Source organism: Panthera pardus, unplaced genomic scaffold (genome assembly GCF_024362965.1).
Source record: "Panthera pardus isolate Hobbes unplaced genomic scaffold, ASM2436296v1 HiC_scaffold_24, whole genome shotgun sequence".
Taxonomy (NCBI): Eukaryota; Metazoa; Chordata; class Mammalia; order Carnivora; family Felidae; genus Panthera; species Panthera pardus.
This window is the reverse complement of record NW_026526810.1, coordinates 10412297-10433156: the sequence shown is the minus strand read 5'-3', so window position 1 is coordinate 10433156 and position 20860 is coordinate 10412297. Positions and strand designations below refer to the sequence as shown.

The 20860-nt window shown below is 36.5% G+C and overlaps 1 protein-coding gene across 3 annotated transcripts in view; it reads right to left on the bottom strand.

The window, feature by feature from the left end:
• LRRC28 (leucine rich repeat containing 28) overlaps positions 1–20860 on the bottom strand; it is a 151602-nt gene that overhangs the window by 104060 nt on the left and 26682 nt on the right. For all 3 annotated transcript variants that reach the window (XM_019460128.2, XM_019460129.2, XM_053888758.1), the window contains 2 exons: positions 13966–14003; positions 13503–13640 (listed from right to left, as the gene is read on the bottom strand). In XM_019460128.2, the coding sequence (XP_019315673.1) occupies positions 13503–13640; positions 13966–14003 (176 nt within the window). The remainder of the gene's footprint in view (positions 1–13502; positions 13641–13965; positions 14004–20860) is intronic.

Genomic DNA, 20860 nt, shown 5'->3' with positions numbered 1-20860 from the left:
TTGATGCTAAGTAAAATAAGCCGGACACAAAAGGCTACATATGACATGATTTGCATTATACGTGATCTCTAGAAAAGGCAAAACTATAGAAATAGATTAGGGGTTGGCTGCGGGTAGGAACAGTGGCTAGGGACAGAAAGAACTTGGGGGCTTCTGGGGATGATGGACATTTCTAAAACTAGATTGTGATAAGGGTTCTTCAACTGGGTACATTTAATAAGATTCCCCAAATTGAACATGTAAAGTGGTAAATTTTATGCTGTATAAATTGTACCTCTGTAAAGACGTTTAAAAAAAATTCAGTGGGCAGTAGTTTAAATGAATCATTAACTCATGCCAGGAACATAATTACTGACCTTGTTATAAAAATTAACAAGATATTATTTAGAGGACTTTAAAATGTGATGTGAGGGAAAACAAGTTGTGTGCAGGTCACACGTTGTCAATCGGTTGCAGACAGTGCCCCGGAGGTAAGTAAATTGAAATGCTATTTCTAGCTTTTCTGTTTATATATCATAACTTTACATAGTTTCTGATTCAGAAGTGGTTAGAATTGAAACTATCAATAGGAGATAAACACTTATATCTTCTATTAGGTCATGTCTTTTAGTAGCGGAAACACTTTCATCGCTCATTCCATGCCCTTCATAAAATGAAACCTGTTAGAGTTCGAAGAAATTTAAGGATGCTGGATTTTAGTGATAGAAGGTATATCAGAACCCATCAAGTTAAAACCTATGTAGCACACTGAGCAAGAAAATGGAGACAGAGGGAGTAAGTGACATTAAGTTTATAGGCTTTGGTTTATTGCAAGTTCACAGTTCTCAAGGCTCCATGGACTTTTAAGTGTAGGAAGCTTAAATAGCTTCAGCCATAAAGTCGAAAAGCAATTTCACAGGGTATCATAGGCACCACCAAGAGCATTCAAAAAAAAATATAAATGATGATTGACACTTTAGAGAAAAATTCTTAAGAAGTACAGAATAGGTAAAATTAATATTTAGTGTTGATTTAAAAAGCTGACTGGATCTACTACATTTAGAACCTCAAAAGACAAAGAGAAGAAAACTCATTTTTCTCTTTCATTTAAAATTAACAGTATTCTATAGTCCATAATATATCATTCATTAAATATATTTGGTTCTTATATTGCTAAATAATGCAGGGATATGATATGTATAAAATATATATATTCAATTATGCCACTGGATCATTTCACTTCAAGTGAACAAAGCATGGAAATTTATCTCTGAACACGGCAGTCCCTCTCGTGTGTATACAGACTGCAGGACAACAAGTATGAAAGACAGTGGGAGCAAATCCTCCTTCACTGGTTATGCAGAAAAATTAGTAAAGAAAAACTGTCTCATGTGCTCAAATAGGTAAAATATTCAGCCACCCAGTGATAGCACAACAGAAATCATGATTTGGGTTTGGGATACATACAACAATATGCATAATTGTGCATAGTTTTAGAACATGTTTTCCAGGCTGTATTTGCTCTGCTTTAGATTAAACATCTTTTTCAAGTCATGCAAAGATAAAATTACATGAATATTTCTTTGGTTACTCAACTGAAGATTTAAATGATAAGATTTTTTAATCTTATTTATAAAAAACTTACACCCTCATTCATAAAAAATACATACTTAAATTTAAAATTTATTTTTCTTTAATGTTTATTCATTTTTGAAAGACAGAGACTGAGACAGAGAACATGCAGGGGTGGGGCAGAGAGAGAGGGAGCACAGAATCTGAAGCAGGCTCCAGGCTCTGAGCTGTCAGCACAGAGTCTGATGTGGGGCTCGAACCCATGAACCGTGAGATCATGACCTGAGCCAAAGTTGGATGCCTGACCAACTGAGCCACCCGCCCGCCCCTACATACTTAAACTTTATAAGAAGGTACAAATGGAAAAAGGAAAGAGAGATTCTGAATTATTCTAAACATCCATATGTATCTTTCAGGATTATTTCAACATTTTACAATAATGACTATAAAATTATACTAAAAATTATCTCATTTAAGGAAGATGGGATTCATATTAAAAACCTAAATGTATAAGTAAATAATATGACTTCTACAAAGCTTGCTGTTACTCCTGAAAAAATAAATACTAAGATACTGATACTGTAAGTGCACACTAAAGTAATAAATAGCATTTTTTTAAATTTTGGGGAGAGAGACAGAGAGCGAGTTAACGGGAGAGGGACAGAGAAAGAGGCAGAGAATCCCAAGAAAGCTCCATGCTGTCAGCAGGGCTCGATGTGGGGCTCAATCTCACAAACCATGAGATCATGACCTGAGCTGATATCAAGAGTTGGATGCTTAACCGACTGAGCCAACCAGGTGCCCCAATACCAAACTTTTGAAATTAAAAAGAAAATCATCATCAAAACACACCTGCCAGACTTTAACTCTCTTTTAGAAGAAGTCAGGAGCAGGAATGTCGGCAGATCTATCCAAGAAACAGAGAAGACATGCAACCAACTAATGACATTTATTGCAAGCATAAAGGGACATTAATTTTTTAAAGCCTTTGACACTTTGACAGCCACAGTTTTGACTTACAAGTAAATACACAATGAAAACTAACACAATTTGTTTGGAAACAACATATCTGTGTAAAATTTTGATTTTTTAAAAAGGAATAGTAAAAAGGATTAAACAAAGAACTGTGATGTCAGCCGTCGGCAGCGAGGGGAGAGGTTGGCAACAAGTCGTATCAAACTAAATTTTAATTACTTCTCATTACATCAACCTTTGGCAAATCATAAATCTTTTCATTCACTAAAACAATCATTACCTTTAAAATTACTTGCAAGAAGACAGTATGATTTAAAACTTTTAACAGGTTAAAACGATTTAAAGGTGAAGCAAAGAACAAGTTCAAATAAAATATGAAACAAAATAAATGTTTTATGCATTGAAGACAATACTTATTAGGAAATAACCCATATGCTGCCAGTTAGTTTTTCTTCACAATTATACAGTTTGACCTAAAACTATAATTTTCTGATCACATCACAAAAACAATATACTGAAATCAAGGTAAAAAAATACTAACAGCTATAAAATAACCATGAAAATACAACCTTTTTAAATGTATCTATTTAAAACTTGCTTTTTCCAAAGACTGGTTCATAAATACAAATCAAATCACTACGAATATATGAAAAACCTATTTAATACTCAAAAGCTCTTCAGTAAAAATGAACTACGTACCCCAAGTTTTGCCAAGATACCAAAACTACAACAGAAATTACTCCACACCACCTTGAAAATACTGTGCTGCAGGCTGATTTAGATCCAAAAATAACAATTAAATCTCTGAATTTGCATTAAGAAGTGGTGCCTAAAAATATATATTTTCTAAGTTCTCAAGAACATTCACTCCAAAAAATTAAGATCGTTGATATGCATCAGCTTTTTTTTTTAATACCCTTAATTCCTGGTATTCGTGATAACATATGGTTATGAACCCATCATGGGCCTTCTATCACTGCAACCACAACACTTGGCAAATTATTTAAGCAAAAGATTTTAACTTGTAGGAGTAGTTTTTCAAATCTGTAATTCAGAATGACAATCCTGTCAGGATTGTGTGTGACAGACTAGGAGGTGGATACACTGGAGAGAGAAAATAATGAGAAATACTCGAATCCACATCATCTGCTCCTGAACACCACTGCACGTCAGCTCAGGCCCTCAACCTCATGCATGACTTCTTAAATCCTCTCCAACTGACCTCAGTACTGTCTTCACGGTTCCCAATCAGCACCAAGCTCGTAAGATACCATGGTAAGAAAAATTAATTGTACAGAGAAAGGGAAGAGTAACAGCACTGCCTGCAAAGTGAATTTGGAAATACCCCCCTTAGGATTTCAAACTGGGTCGCTGCTATTATGATGTTAGCTGCTTTTAAATCTTTTCACAAAGGAATGGACCATGGAAAGGAATTCAACATGCCTTAGCCAGTAGTGTGATTGATGGGAGAGGCTTTCCAAGTTTCAAAGGACTAACTTTTCTCCTTTTGCCTTTAAAAAGTATCATCACAATGAACTTTTGTTTTTCAGACACTTGGCACGTGTTCTGCCATTTCCCTTCACATCTTTCCTAAAAAGGAGTATTTTCTCTATTTATTTGACACTGAGAAGGATGCATGGTCCAGAACACAAAACTTTTTTTCTTTTAGAAGAATTTTAATGGCCATTTTTATTCCAAAGTTTTTCCCCAATTTTCAAAGCTTGGAAAAGTTTGTAAATAAAATCTTAAAGTTTTAGCTCCATTTGTAACTATTGTACAATATGTAATAATATCAATAGTAAAAACACTTTTTCTGAGAAATCCATGTTTTTAAGGTTCATTTACTTTGAGAGAGAGTGTGCACAGCTGGGGGAGGGGCAGAGACAGAGTATCCCAAGCAGGCTCCAGGCTATCAGTGCAGAGCCTGACACGGGACTCGATCTCACATAGTGTGAGATCATGACCCGAGACGAAATCAAGAGTCAGATGCTTAACCGACTGAGCTACCCAGGCGCCCCAGAAAAATCCATATGCTTTATCTAATGTAGTCTACCAAGATAATTTTATGTAAAAACCTGAATAAAAAAAACTATCACTATAACATTACTAATATATATTTAGCTATGGTATAAAATTACCTTACTAATAGAGTATTATGTATAACAAAGACACTAGTAAGGTAATGTTATATCTGTGAGAGACACTGAAAGAACAGATTCTGAATATGAGTTTAGGACTCTAACACAATTTATTCATTTACTCAGTGGTCATCTAGAAAGCTCAGGATGGGCAAGTTGTTAGATTTCATCCCTCTATCCTTTAGTTGTCAAATGGGTATCTTAACCGCCCTGCACTGCACCAAGATAACTAAGTACTAACACACTCAGTACTTCTCTATCCTCTCCGTCTAGTCTCTTCTTTGGAAGTACAAATATTAGTTTAGGATATTAGACAATAAAGTAACATGAGCTCCTTTGAAATCTGGGTCTAGATTTTGTTCATGTTCACTGTCCCCCCCACCCCCTTCCTCTAATACACGGCACGGTACTTTGAACCAAGAGATAGTTCTTTGTTAGGTGGATGAAACAGTTAAGTACCCCAGGTAATGTAGATAATCCCACAAAATAGAGAAAAGTCTATTTAAATGCTGACCATACATATACAGCCTGGTGACATCAGAGGGGTGCTCTGCCAGAGATTAATTATTTAGATTCTTTATTAGTGAGAAAAAAAGTGCTAGCTAGTTATTTTACCAGCACTGATGTGGAATGAGTGAAAAGCTGATTCTCCCTAGGAGGATAAAGTACCCTGAATTTCTAGAGTAGCCACCAAGGAAGGTAATATGGGTGAAGAGCCAGGATCATCTGGGGGGAGAGGTACCATAAGATCCTTTGTGTTTGAGGGTTCAAAAACAGAGCTGCTCTATTTTCCCTGAGTTGATCTCTGAGCTACAATGGAAGAGACAGCAATGAAACCAGGGCTGAGCCAGTGTTCCTGGAGTCACCAGCGTTCCTAGAAACTGTAACTCAGGGACCGCCAATGTGGATCACCAGTGACCAGTCTGTACCCACAGGAGTAGGCTCAGCACTTCTGAAGAAGCACTACAGGCTGTGCTATCGTCTGTCGATTATGCCAATAACGTCTCACCAAGTAGGGCAGTGAGCCATGGTGGAAGCTCTGGAATGACCAGGCTCCATTCCTACTCTGTGCTGCAGCAGGAAGGCTGGTATGTTCCCCTTCCCACCTCCACATCAGACCAGTGAGCACAGAGATTCCAGAACTATTTAGGTGGCAACAGGACAGGTCTAAGAAGAGACACTAGATTTCATTTCAATAAAGCAGTAAGAGGCTCAACTGGAAGAAAAACACATTTTAAGAAAAAAATAGGGGGACCTGGATGGCTTTGTCGGTAGAATGCCCCACTCTTGATTTCAACTCAGGTCATGATCCCTAGGTTGTGGGATCGAGCTCTGCATCAGCCTCTACACTGAGCATGGAGCCTGCTTGAGACTCTGACTGACTCTCTCTCTCTCTCTCTCTCTCTCTCCCTCTCTCCTTCTACCCCTCTCCCTGACACACACATTCTTTCTCCCTTTCCTCTCTAAAAAAAAAAGAAAAGAAAAAAGTAATAAACTTGACCATACTTGAAGGCTGAGGTTTTAGAAAAATTCATACTAGTTATATGTAGTACATATTTCTGTGTTTGTGTATTTTTGCATACATATGTCCTTTTGTTATTTTTTAGAATTTTTATTATTAAAGTACAACATAGGCTGCTTTAATGTTTTTAATTTGGACTAAAAATCTTTCCTTTTTTGGTATGCAAAACAACTTTTCAAGGATAAAAACATTTCAAAAAAATAGGCTGATTTATATGCCAGATGTAAGCAACATCTTTTCTGACTCCTGGTTACATTTTGTTGTTTGTTTCTTACCACAACCTTCTCTCATGGGAGTTTATAGCAAATTGCAAAAGCATCAGGCTTCTGTTGACTATCAAGAATGAGTGGATGCTTCTAATATCCACTAGCCCTTGTGGTCTTTACCAAAGGGTGAATCTAAAAAATGTTTGCCAAGTGGCTCTGCACCGATGGAAAACCTGCCTTAATATTCCTTTATTTGTAAGTGCATGGTATTTGTCTTCCTAATAAATCACATAATTTTACTTAATCAAGTCAGAAAAGACCTTTGGAATAAAATGAGTTTAAATTTGCTCTATAACAATTAATGTTCCAGTTCTGATGCTGGAAGTAGGAGAAGGCAATATACAAACGTTTAAGTGCTACATAGTTTATACATATGAAAACATGCAGGTTAGCAATCAGATGAGAAATCAAAGAACATCTAATAGGACTCCCACTCCCAGACATGACAGGGTCACTGACACCTGACTTGTTCCCCACTAAAATACAATAAAACTATTCAAAAATATATGAGGCAACAGTTCTCAAGCAATAGACAGGAAACAGAGAACTCTGATGTTTGAAATCCGGGAACACAAGAGGTGAGGGATGTGTTGGATGTGGCTTTCTGCTAAGGGGCTCACGCTGGGCCACAGCACAGGGAAGTGGAGCCCGAGGCAGAGCGCAAGAGCCAGAGGTCCGGCCTGGGAGCTGAGGCAGCTGGAAAATGTAGGACAGGATACGAAAGGGCAGCAAGCTGTGAGAGGGTGAATGGGTGTTTAATGAAGAGCATACAGGAGAGCACAAAAGAAGGTAGTGAGCAGAAGACGATGAGCAGGTTATCATCCAACCTTAGATCGGGAGAAAAAAAATATTTTTTAAATAAGAACAAAGCTTCGGGGACCTGTGAAACGACTGTCAAATGATTTAACGTGGATAACTGAGGTTCCCAAAAGAGAGGAAACAGGGCAGAAAAATATCTGAAGAAATAATGACCGAAAACTTCCCAATTTGGGAATCAAGAAAACCCCAACTGGGATATTTTAAAAATCCTACATTGTGTCACATCGTAAACAAACTGCTAGGGAAAGATAAAGAGAAAAATTTTAACATAGCCATGGACAAAAAGATATTATATACAGTGTAACAATGATACAAATTGCAACTGATTTCTCATCAGAAACAATGGGGTCAGGAGACAATGGAAGGTCACCTTCATAAAGTGCCAGAAAGAAATCCTGTGAACTGAGAATTCTATATCCAGAGAGAAGAGTCTTCAAAAATAAGGACATATTTGCATAAAGAAAATTGAGACGGTGCATGGCCGGCGGATCTGCACCACAAGAAATCCTACAGGAAGTACTGTGAAGAGAAACAATAGCAGATAGAAACTACAACTACAGGAAAGAATGAAAAGCACAAGTAATAGAACATAACGTGGGTAAATACAAAGAATATCTTCTTTTAATGATCTTGATTTCCTTTAAAGACAACTGACTGTTGCAATATAGACACTACATTGTAGAGTTCATAACATATATAGAAAAAATATGATAAAGTAACATAAGGAGGGTACATGGAAGTATACTACTGGGAAGATTCTTACAATTTATATTAAGTGGTAACATATAAGTGAACTGTAATAAGGATACATATATATGAAAATATACATCCATAAAAAGCCTTACACAAGAATGTTGGATATTAGCTGTATTCATCATAGTCCAAAGCTAAAAGAAACCTGTATGTCCATCAAGAGGAAAATAAATATATAAACCGTATATTCAAACATTAGAATACCGCTCTGCAAATTAAAGAAGATTGGGCTACCAATATATGCAACAGCATGGACACATTGTGAGTGAAAGAAGCCAGCCACAGCGAGCGTTCTGTATGGCTGTGCACGTATTACGTGCAACCACAGGTTACATTAGTCTGTGGTCACAGAAGTCAGAAGAGTGTTCGCCTGTGGCACACAGACTGGAGAACACATGAGAGTACTTTCTGGGGTAGTGGAAATGTTCTATATCTTGACTACGATATTGATTACGTGGGTACGTACATTGTCAAATCTCCGAAGTGTACATTTGTGCATTCCACTCTATGTAAATTTTACCTCAATAAAACAACTGTAAGGCAAAAATGGGAAGAAAAAAAATTAAAAGAAAAATACAAGAGAGGAGATGGCTATGATAACTGTTCAAGTTAGGTGTTGGGAGTATGGGGGCTCATCATTCTATTCTGTGTCCTTTTGTATTTCAAATTTTCCATAATAAAAAGTTTTTCTAAAAAGAAAGGCAATAATAATGGATCACTAATACATTTGTATAATGTATTAATACACAATTAATAATGTATATTTCAAATTTGCTAAGAGTAGATCTCAAGTGTTCTCACCGCGCACACGCACACAGTAACTATGGGAGGTGATGGATATGTTCATTACTTTCATTGTGGTAATCATTTCACAATGTATATGTATATCAAAAAATCATGTTGCATACCTTAAAAATATATAATTTTTATGTGTGAAAAATAAACAAAGGTCAAAAATAAAATTATAAGATAACACAGTAAAAAAAAATTAGCCAAAACATTTATTTAACTTTCTCCTTACGGTATCTGGATATAAACCTATAGAACTCATTGCCAAATAAAATACAAAGTTATTAAAATAATAATTTTTCTTAAAGGGAACTAATTCTGCTCAGGCAAATAGTGCTTCAAGGTTCCAAAGTTTTTATACCATAGACCATGACATCAATAATCCAGAACAGTTTTTTGGGTTTTTTTTGAGTGATGATTATTTATTCATCTTGGAGACAAGTTAAGTCCATACTATTAAATTGGCCTTATTCTTTCAGGCGGGGTTTTGGACTAAGGAAGATGTTTCAAGCAGGTGTATCAAGCACCTTTCTTCAGTCCACAGTGCATGATGTCTGTTGGAGCCCCATGCGTGTATCTCTCAGACCTACCACTTCCATTTCTTTGGTCAGGGCTCCACTGCAGTATCCATATCCCTGTGGCTGAGGCCTTTTCCACAGAAGGCTGCTGCTTCTTCTGTGTACCTGTTGTAGGTACAACAGGCCCCAAGGACCCTCTCATCCAAGCAACTCTGAACCAATAATTTGGGGGAGTTGATGTTTTCACGCTTAGGCCTCTCAACACTTGAGCAGGATGATTCCCAGGGATGTGTTTTACGTGGGATTAAGCTGTCGTGGCCCACTGTGGTGGCTGGTGGAGGAGTTCAGGGCATGCCACCCCAAAATATGCGAGTCTGGCATATGAGTTATTTTGAGTTAAAGACACTGGAAAGTGGCAGAAGCAAGGAGGCACGTTTCTCCCTAGAAGCACGAGAGAAACTCCCATGTAAAAGGCGTCCTCCCTGTACCAGGAGGGAGACATTCTTATCGCCAGAAATGGAGAGTCGAGGCCCAGGGAAATCTTAACGAACCAAACTTGTTAAGCCAACCTTTACATTCCTAGTCACTGTTTCACAACTAACTGCCCTAGCCCAAATCCCTTTGTCTGGTCACATTTTCATAACTACTACCCTTTGTCCAATCTAGTGTAGAGGTGTTTGGCTTTAACCACTTCTTCGGGTCTTCATTTTTCTCGTGAGGTTTCCTTTGCATGTGTAAAAATTACTAAGTAAAATCTGTATACTTTTCTCCTGTGGATCTGTCTTATGTCCGTTAATTCTTGGGCCGAGCTGGAGACCCTAAGAGGGCAGAGGAAAGGTGGCACCTCCCCTACGCTGACTTAGTAACACATTCTTTCTAAGCTGCCTCTACATTCCTGTATCCTGTCACTACTTCCCACCAGCGTTCTCTGTTCTTCCTAAAAAATGACCTGTGCTCAGGGGGAAAGAAAAAGAGAGAGACGTCTAACATGGTGCAAAGAGGAAAAAAAAACAGATGACAGGATGAACCACTTTATACACATACTATTGCTAACATACAGATCACGCCGTTGCTAACCCTCAACTTCCTACTACTAGCAAGAGCCTTTGCAACTTCCAAGCATTAAGAGTTAAGCAAAGAGGAGAGTTCAAGATACAATTAATCCTATTCCCCAGAATGGCCATGTGAAGCCTTTGGCCATGTTAAGTGGAGCTCTTTGGGCTATTTGGCTTCACAGAAGCCAACAAGAGAGCGATCTTACGCACAAAGCCTATGAGCCGTAAGAATACAACTAGTAACTGGGATACTAAAGAAAACATAGAATGTCTCTGCCTCCATCTTCTGTGTATCTCCTTCATCTTTCTTTCTTTTTCTGTTTCCCAGTCCGTGTGCCTACTTCCCAGTGCCTCACAAGATTACACAGCATTGTGCAACAGCCCAGAGAGAAAGAGGGGTTGATTTTCTTTTTCCAATTTCCCTGCTCTCTCTTATTCTCTTTCCTTGCCCCTCACCAGCGTCTTCTAAAATTCCCAGGATGAGAACTGTCCTGCTTGGGTCAGGTACCAACACCAGGACCAATCAATTGTAGAGATAAGGCCACGTCACAAGGTAGGAAAATGGCCGGACACGCAATCTAACGGAATGGGGGAAAGAGACATCCCAGAAGATGAGTTCCAGTCCACAAGGCCACCACTACCATGTGGTTATTGGCAGACAGCTCGACAGAATCAGCCACTATGAGTCATGGATGTGTCTGAGAAACTGGTAGAAACACTGGACCTTTTTCATAACATGTACATAATCGCAGATACCAAACTGTGTGCAAACTACATGGCGTTCATGAAACCCCTATAATCCATTCTTAGATCCTAAGTTTAAAACTCTATATGCATCTAGATGTTTCAAATGGTTCAGATTTTTCAAATATCGGTCTAAAACTTTTCAAATTTTAAATACTGAATACAAAATTATATTCAAAGGTTTTCAACCACAACAAATCCACATAATGAAATGTTAAGTCTTTGAGGAAATATGACACATAGAAGTTTATATCATACATGATAGCCAGGACTGGGTGGAGGTAACAATCAGATAACAAATGATCTCTACTGTCATCAAATGCAGACAACATGGGAGCCCTCACATTTTTTTTTTTAACTACACTTAGAATATTTCCCACTGTATATGACCAACACGATCAAACACTGGGGGACATGTACCTAGCCCCACTGCCATTCAAATCATAACACTCGCAATTACCTCATAAAAAGATAAAGTGAACCAAATAATTAGTAAGATCTAGTCCACTGCTACTCATGATGGCCTAGAATGAAAAAAATCTACATATGGCTCAGTCAAAAGTTTCTATTCAAAATACAGCTATTACTGTATGTAATTTTACTCAAAACAGGCAAAACCAAACATATACAACAGAAGAGAGCTACGGAAACAAAACCAGAAATAAATGCTTACAATCACGCAACAGGTGAAATATAAACTAAAAATGATATGAAAGCAGTCCAAAAACCTATACCCTTCACTGGTTATTAGGAAGCAGTCAATGATATCAGTAGCACATCCTTAATCTCCAAGAGTATATAATGGAAGGAAATGACCACATTCTACCGCAAAATGTTCTTATATTACAGGAAAAAACAGAATAATAGAATATAAGGAACAATGGTTTAACAGAGAACTGCATTGGTCATATGCTCCTTAAATTTATATAAAAAAGGACTTATAAGTACAGTATTATATTCATGTATTTTGATTCTACAATAGATCTTGTAGAAGTTTCATATATGAGAGTATGAAAACCCGAAGTATTATCTTTACTGATACATTTCCCAGGCAATCTCCAAAAGAGAATCTAATTTCCTGAGTATCTGAATATATAAACTCCTTGAAAGCTAGAATGATAAAACACCACTGAGTCCGATTACATACAATAAACTCTAAAGGAAAAGATCAGATTCCTACACCACATTAAAATTTTTTGTATTAACTGTAAATGGAAAATGTAAGACAGTAATTATATGGGGTTAAAGAATTTCTTAAGCAGAGTCAACTGCTGTACTCTTTTTGTAAATATTGAGCCTACATATTAAGGCCAGCATGTAAAGTCTAAAAATTAATCAGTTATAATGCTTCACTCAGAAATTTTTATATTTGAAAACCTTTAGAGAAGGTGTCTTTTATATCACAAAGAAATATTACAGATTTTTTCATTCATGGATTAAACATGAATAGTTTAGAGTAGTTTTTAACATTCTCACATGACCCTGAAGTCCTACAACAGGTAGTAATTTGTAATTCTGGTTGAGTCACACATTTCACCTGGATACACTAAGAGACTGGTTGGTGTTCCTGAGTTACTAAGTAGAAATAAGCCTCAACAATGTGACATCTGCCTTTTTCTCTGCTCATTCTTGAATGCAAAGTAACTTCCATATAATACCTAAAGCACAAGTTAAAAAAAAATTTTTTTTACATACTTCATCTTTTTTTTTTTTTTTAAATATGGAAGATGACATATGGCAAAACTTGCAAATGTATGGATTCACAAAGGAAGGTCCCTGGATGCTCCCTATAAGAAAGTCACGGGGTTTAATGGTAGCTCAGGAGAATGCAGAATTTTGGTACCATACTCGGGCACATCACAATCTAAGAGGATATTCAGTAGGCAGAAATGACAGTTAGTCCCAGGATTCAAACTTAAATTCTGCTGTGAAATTCTAGTAAGATTTATTAAATCAAAGTTAATGTAAAACAATTACCTCACTAGAGAATGAGAGAAAACACTGTACGTATTTCCTTTTTGGATACTAAAATGATTACATCATGCAAAGTTCATCTGAATTCTCTATGTAAAATATTCTGAACTGAATTACCTTTTTGTACAAATATTTCGCCACGGCAGTGACTTGACGGGGCACTGACTGCAATGCATAATTGTAGTAATTGTAGGTAAAAGCATAAATGCCACCTTCTCATGTCTGCATCAGGGAAAACTCCCTTAAACACATTTCACCCTTAGTTTCACCTTCAAACAAACGGACCACCTCAAATCCTAAATATACCCAAAGCCCACTGCCTAGACACACAGTGAGAAACAGGCATAACAGATTTGTAAATAGGCAAGAAACTACTTTGTGCTATAGACTATGATTACCTGGAGGTAGGAATTGCAGTTGGTTATTAGCTAATCGAAGATGACGTAAAGCTCTCAGACGACCAATTTCTGGGCAAACAATTTCTAAGGCATTGTCACTAAGATCCAAACATTGGAGTTTTACGAGAGATCCAATGGCTTCAAAAAGAAAAGAAAGGTGAAGGGAAAATTAATTTGACCCAAGTGTTATGACAAATCTTTAATGCAAGTACTACCAAATTAAATATTTTAATAGTTAATATCCCTGCCTCTGTTGCTTGCAAAATAGTAAAAACATAGATCTTTTAATTCAATCAAAACTGCTAACTGAATTTACTAATTAGGGGAGACAATCTTTGAAACTAACAAGTTAAAGATGCTTTATAAGTAAAATTCCCTAATACACCAACCAAAATTTGCTTTACTATTATAAAGCAAAGCTTAAACTATGGTTATGTCGTAACTAAAATTGGAGTGCCCTTACCTTCTGGCACCACAACTATGTTATTTGAGTGAAGGTATCTGTGGGGAAAGAAGAAAAAAAAAAAACGGAGCTGTTATCATTCAGTCCTTTTGCTAGATAACCAATTTGTAAAATGCTCACTTAGAAATTTATCAAACATAAAGGGACCAAAATGTTCTATCATACCCCAATCTAAGTGCATGCCATAAAGCACATGGTCATCACAGATAATTAATAATATTTTCAGAATGGTATTTTATGCTGGAATGGCAAATATTAAACCTATTTACTGATCTAAGTTGTTATTTTAAAATAAAAGCATACACAATAGATGTATTTCGAGTTATTTTTTTAAACTGACAAATTACTAGTTTTACAAAACAAATTACAAATTACAAAACAAATTACTAGTTTTTCTAGTTCATTTTAAAGTATTCGGGTTTTCAGAAAAACACCTATTGTGTAAAGAAAAATCAACACTTATTATGTAAATGAAAATGCAACTTTTAATTTCAAATGGAAGACTTACAAAATAAGCAAACCAAGGCTATTTCAAGCTAATATGCTGACAGAGAACCAAGAATGGAGAGACTAAATGCTGATCATTTACAGTATCTGTCAAAATACTCAACTGTCAAGGTACATAATTTATTTCACAGCAAAAGGAAGTCTCATAAACAAGAATCAAATTCTTTTCTTAAAAAAGAAAAAAAAAAAAAAGTTATCCGGCTGACAAGTCCAGGCAAGCCTAAGTAAATAACACTTTTCCCACTGAAGTATCTTTAGCACCCTCTGGTGGAGACTTTATGCAATCAGCAGCAGCCTGATTCAGAACAAAACAACAGTGACAACTGGAGATCACATAGTAATAATTTTAAAAAATAAATGTATGGGGCGCCTGGCTGGCTCAGTTGGCACAGCATGCACCTCTTAATCTCAGGGTTGTGAGTTCAAGCCCCATATTGGGCATGGAACTTAGCTACATAACATAATATAAAACGTTAATATAAATAAATTCGTATCACTGATTTTCAGAGAACTAAATTTTTTTGATCTTTTCAAAACTATCATTTTATTTACTATGCCTCATCAATCAGTCTTCATAAAGTATTTTTAAATTTAATTTTGAAATTTTCTTCTACATTATTAAACCTAACATCAAAGGTTAAAATGTCACTGACACAAAATAAGACACAAAATTAATACATTTAAGATTATTCCATGCTGCATTTAATAAATTCTGTGTAGGTACTAACCTGCTGGGCCTAAAACATGTTAAACAATTATACCATTCTATGATATTTTTATTCCTTGCTTTGTATGTATAAACTGATTTCACATTTTAAAATCCATATTCTTTAAACATTAATTTTAGGAAGGAATTCCTAACTGCACTCTCAGGTGACTCTAAAAATTCTTTGAACTAAAAGACTCTATGTAAATAAGTACGCGCACACACATACGTACATATACACACATTTACATTTGTTATACAAAAGCCAGAGTGCCTAGACACCAAAATAAAGAGACAGTTGATTTTCAGTTACCCACAATACATTTGCCTCAATTTCTACATATGCAAAAGGATCCTAAAATGTCGAAATCAAAAGATGAACCAAAGCACTCAACATCATGAATGAAATCAAAAGGTGTATTTTAACACATTAAATTTATCTACATTAAAGTAAAGAGTGGTCTACAGTAAGAAGAGAATGTTCCCAATCCTAACTACAAAATGTAGGTGCCCAGGACCATCCCCCACCAAGTGAAACACCATCTCAACTCCTCAAGTTATTGTGATGTGCAACTGATAAAGAATCATCACTGGTGGAATGGATCAGAGAGCGAGCTCTGGAGCCAGAATGACTGCATTTCAGTAGCCATGTGGCCAAACTCAACTTCTCACTTTCATAATCTGTAGGAGCAGAGAATAGTAACACCAACAACATAGGGATGTTGTAAGGATTAAATAAATCAATAAATGTAAGGCTTTTAGAATAATCAGAGTGCCATGAATGCCACTGTTATTGTTGTTATACAGTTATCATGAGTCACCTGTAATCAAAGGTTCAACAATTTTGAGTCACTTCTCTTTACTTGCTTTTTGTAATTTCAAAGTAATTGAAATGTTGGAGTTTCAATGTAACTAGTTTTCATCATGTTCTCCTATAATGCAAGAACTTTCTTTCATTGCTGTGGGAATGCAAAACAGTACAGCCACTTTGGAAGGTGGTCTGGCAGTTTTTTAAATAAAATTAAATACAGAAGTTTACTCAATAGTATTATGCCAATGTCACTTTCTTAGTTTTGACAAAATTTTAAGATGCTAAAAACAGGAGAAAATGGATGAGAAGTATACTGGAACTCTGCACTATCTTTACAACTTTTCTGTAAATATAAAATTGTTCCAAAATAAAAAGGTTGCTGATTAACAGATCAGGACTTTTATTTCCAGCCATAATGGAGTAACAGGGACCAGATTTACCTGACTGCTGTAAGCAAAAAGAAAATTGGAAGGAATATATGACACAATTATTTTGATATTAAAAACAGGAAATTAGGATTATGTTATCTGAGAGAGAAGAAACAAGGCAAGCCACACAAGATCCCTAGGTTTCTGCCTGGATGTAAAACTGATGGTATAGGACTGCGTCCCAAACAAAGTATGTACGTCTCACTAAGTTATGGAGACACAAGTCAGAATTCAGAGAAACCGAGGCAACTGGAAGTTGTGGGGTGGTAGGGTAGAGTTTGGGGGAGAGGATACTACAGGGAAAAAAATCCTTTAAAAACTGAAGGATTCTCTGACTGATAGCTGAATAGTAAAATGTAGCCTAGGCAAAGTAACTGAAAATCTATCTGCTGAATGGTCCACAGAGCTCACACCAGACTAGAAGGCATTTAAGTTCTGAGCAGCAAGTCTTATTGATTATTTGGCACATTCAAATCAGATCCTATAAAGGCCATGCCTTAGTAATAGAGTTAAACTACCACTAAAGTAGAGGTTACTCTAGACCTGTCCTCACAAAGTGTGGAGACAAACCATGAAAAGATCAAACTAAACTGCAAATAACCTCATGCCAGAATAAGGCAGCACAAGAAAAAGGCAGACAACAAAGTCTACAGACTCACCAATGTAAAACTTATAAGATCCAGCATCCAATCGAAAAGTAGTAGATATGCCAAGAATCAAGAAAGTGTGACCAATACCCAGGATTAAAAACAGTCAATACAAGTAGATCCAGTATAATAGAAACAATAAAATTAGCAAACAAAGACATTAGAACAACTACAAAAAATACAGCAAGCTATTTAAAGGATAATATGAACACTGCAAGAGAGACGTTAAGGTATGAAGAAGAACCAAACAGAACTTCTAGAGATCAAAAACATAATGAACAAAGTAAAACAACTTCACTAGGTGGGATGAACAGCAAATTAGATACTGAAGAAGAAAATATTACTGACACTGAAGACAGAGAAATACAATTTGTCCATATTGAAGCACACAGAGACAAAAAAAGATGGAAAAAAACTGAAAAGAGTGTCAGTGATTAAAGGAAAATACTAAACAGTGTAACAAACATGCAAGAGTCCCAGAAACAGAGACAGGAGTATAGAAATAAATATCTAAAGAAATAACGTCAAGAAATTGCCAAATTTGATGAAAATCATAGAAACACGAACCCAAGAAGCTAAACGAATGTCAAATATAAAGAAAAAGAAGGGGCGCCTGGGTGGCTTAGTCAGTTGAGCGGCCGACTTCAGCTCAGGTCATGATCTCACTGTTCGTGAGTTCGAGCCCCGTGTCAGGTTCTGTGCTGACAACTCAGAGCCTGGAGCTTCGGATTCTGTGTCTCCCTCTCTCTCTGCCCCTCCCCCTCTCGCACTCTGTGTCTGTCTCTCAAAACTAAAATAAATGAAGGTTAAAAAATTTAAAAAAAAGAAAACCACAAGATACATCAAAATCAAATCCCTGAAAATGAGCATAAAATCAAAAATCTTCAATGTAGATAAAGAAAAAATAAACATATTACATACAGAGGAACAAATATAAGAATAACAGGAGATGTCTCTTCAGAAACTGTGCAAGCCAGATGATAAGGAACATCATAAAAGTGCTGAAAGAAAAGAAAAAAAAACGTCATCAAGAATTCTAATTCCAGGGGTGCCTGGGTGGCTCAGTTGGCTGAACATCCATCTGACTCTTGATTTTGGCTCAGGTCATGATCTCATGGTTCATGGGCTCAAGCCTCATGTCAGGCTCGGCGCTGACAGCGTGAAGCCTGCTTGGGATTCTTGCTTTCCTTCTCTCTCCACCTCTCCCCTGCTTATGCACTTTCTCTCTCTCTCAAAGTAAACTTTAAAAATAAAATAATATGCGCTGTTTGCCATCTATATAAAAAAAAAGCATTTTAATTCCAGAAGATCAAAACAAATAAACAAAAACTTCAAGACTATGAAGATGTTTGTAAAACAAAAACTGTAACATTTTCAGAGAAAAAACTAATGTGAGATTTTTTCTCACAGAAAATCTTCAGGGCCTAAGGCTAGACAAGGAATTCTTAGACTTGACACTAAAAACATCCATAAAAGCAGAACTGATAAAATGTAAAACTTTTGCTCTACAAAAGAACAGAAAGAGAATGAAAAGATAGGGGCATCTGGGTGGCTCAGTTGTGGGAGCGTCTGACTTTGGCTCAGGTCACGTTCTCACAGTTCATGAGTTCGGGTCCCGTGTTGGGCTCTACACTGACAGTGCACAGCCTGCTTGGGACTCTCTCTCTCTCTCTCTTCCTCTTGAAATAAATAAATTTCTAAAAAAAAACTTAAAAAAAAAAGACAAACTACAAATTGGGAGAAAATATTTGTAAACAACATATACAACAAAGAACTGGTTTCTATAATTTGTAAAAAAAAAAAAAATAAAAACCTCTTAAAACTGAAGAATAAAAATAAATCCAACTAGAAAAAGAGCAACAAATGCGTTTCACTGAAGAAAAGACACAGGTAACCAACACATACTTGAAAAGAGGTTCAGTATCATTAACCATTAGAAAAATATACATTAAAATCACAATGACATAAAACCACACATCTATCAAAATGACAAAAATAAAAACTAATGGTAACACCAAATACTGGTGAGATGTGGAGAAACTGAAACAATACCTTGCTCGGGGAGAATATAAAAAGGTGGAGCCAACCTGGAAAATTATTTGGCAATTTCTTAGGAAACTACAAATCCAGAACAAAAGTGAAAGAGTAAGGGCCTCCAAAAATTATTTTACATAAAATCAACAAGAATATTGGCAAAAGTAGTAGTAAGAAGCTTATGTACAAAACTCTGGAAACTAACCAAAGTGATACAAGGAGGGTTATATCTTAAGAAAAATGGCAAAAATCTCAGTAAGCACAGTGAGCTGTGTGAACTTTGGGGCATTTTCAATTCTTCTAATTGTATCCCTCACTCTCCACTCTGCAGAAGCATGGAAAAACAAAACAAAAACCCGGTCCACAATCGAAGTGAAAAAGCGGCAGCGTGCCTAGCGCCTGAAGGGACAAAACCAGGTCAGCACTCACTCCCAGGGAACTGGCGTCATTTGACTTTGTCTCAAGGGTCCCTGAAAGGCCCCACCTGCAAAGCTCTTTTTAATTTGATCTGCCTAGAAACTTGCCCCCTACAAAAACTCTTTTCCCAGTTGAAACACATTATGGGCAATTGTTTGACTTCACAACCACCTGAGTCAATAAATAACAGCTGGTGCAAACAATAGACAACCAAAAACCTTAAATGGAAAAGCTGGGCAAGATGTCCAGAGGAGCTGTGAAAAGCTCTGGTGTATTTCTGGAATTCTAGAAGGTCTAAGGCAGGTCAGAAACGTGCAAATGCTCAGGAAAGAGGTGAAAGACTCTAAGCAATCAGCTCTGCCGAACTTGAGGCTCCTGCATAAGCAGGAAGCACAGGATAAGGCAAAGTTGTCAAATGCCTGGCTGGGAGCTGAAGGCATGCCACCATACAATAACAGAAGTCCTCAGCAAAAACTGGGAGACTACTGGATTCAGGTAGCGAAGGAAATCTCTAATCTAACCATCAGGTGACCACTAAGGTAACTGAGCAGATAACTTTAAAAAAAAAAAAAAGAAAGAAAAGGAAAGGAAAAGGAGAGGAGGGAACTCTTTCAACTCATTCTATGAGGCCAATATTACCTTGATACCTAAACCAAGGAAATCGCAACAAAGGAAGACCAAGGACCAGTTTCCCTTATGAATACAGACACAAAATTCATCAACAAAATACTAGTAAGCCAAACCCAGCAAGTTATAAAAAGGATTATACTCCACGACCAAATGGGATTTTCCTTCATTGATGCAGGGTTGGTTCAACATACAAGCAAATATCAACATCTATATTAACAGGATAAAGAAAAAAAAAAAAAAACACATTCATCTCAGTAGATGAAAAAAAGACCATATGACAAAATCAAACACCCTTTTATGCTAAAAATACTCAACAAACAAGCAATAAAAGGGAATTTCCTCAATTACATACAGGGTACCTATGAAAAATCTATAGCCATCATCACACTGAATGGCAATAGACTGAAAGCTTTCCCCCTAACATCAGGCAGAAACAACACAAAGATGTCTGGTCTCACCACTTTTATTCAATATTCCATGTTACAGCCAAAAATAAAGCAAGAAAAAGAAATAAAAGGCATACATATTGGAAAGGAAGGAATGAAACTATCTTCACTGGCAGATGACATGATCTTGTATATAGAAAATCCTATGGAATCTACCAAAAAAAAAAAAAATTAGAGCTAATAAATGAGTTCAGCAAGGCTGAGGATAAAAGATCAATATACAAAAATCAGGTGTATTCTTACATACCAGACAGTGAGCAATTCTAATG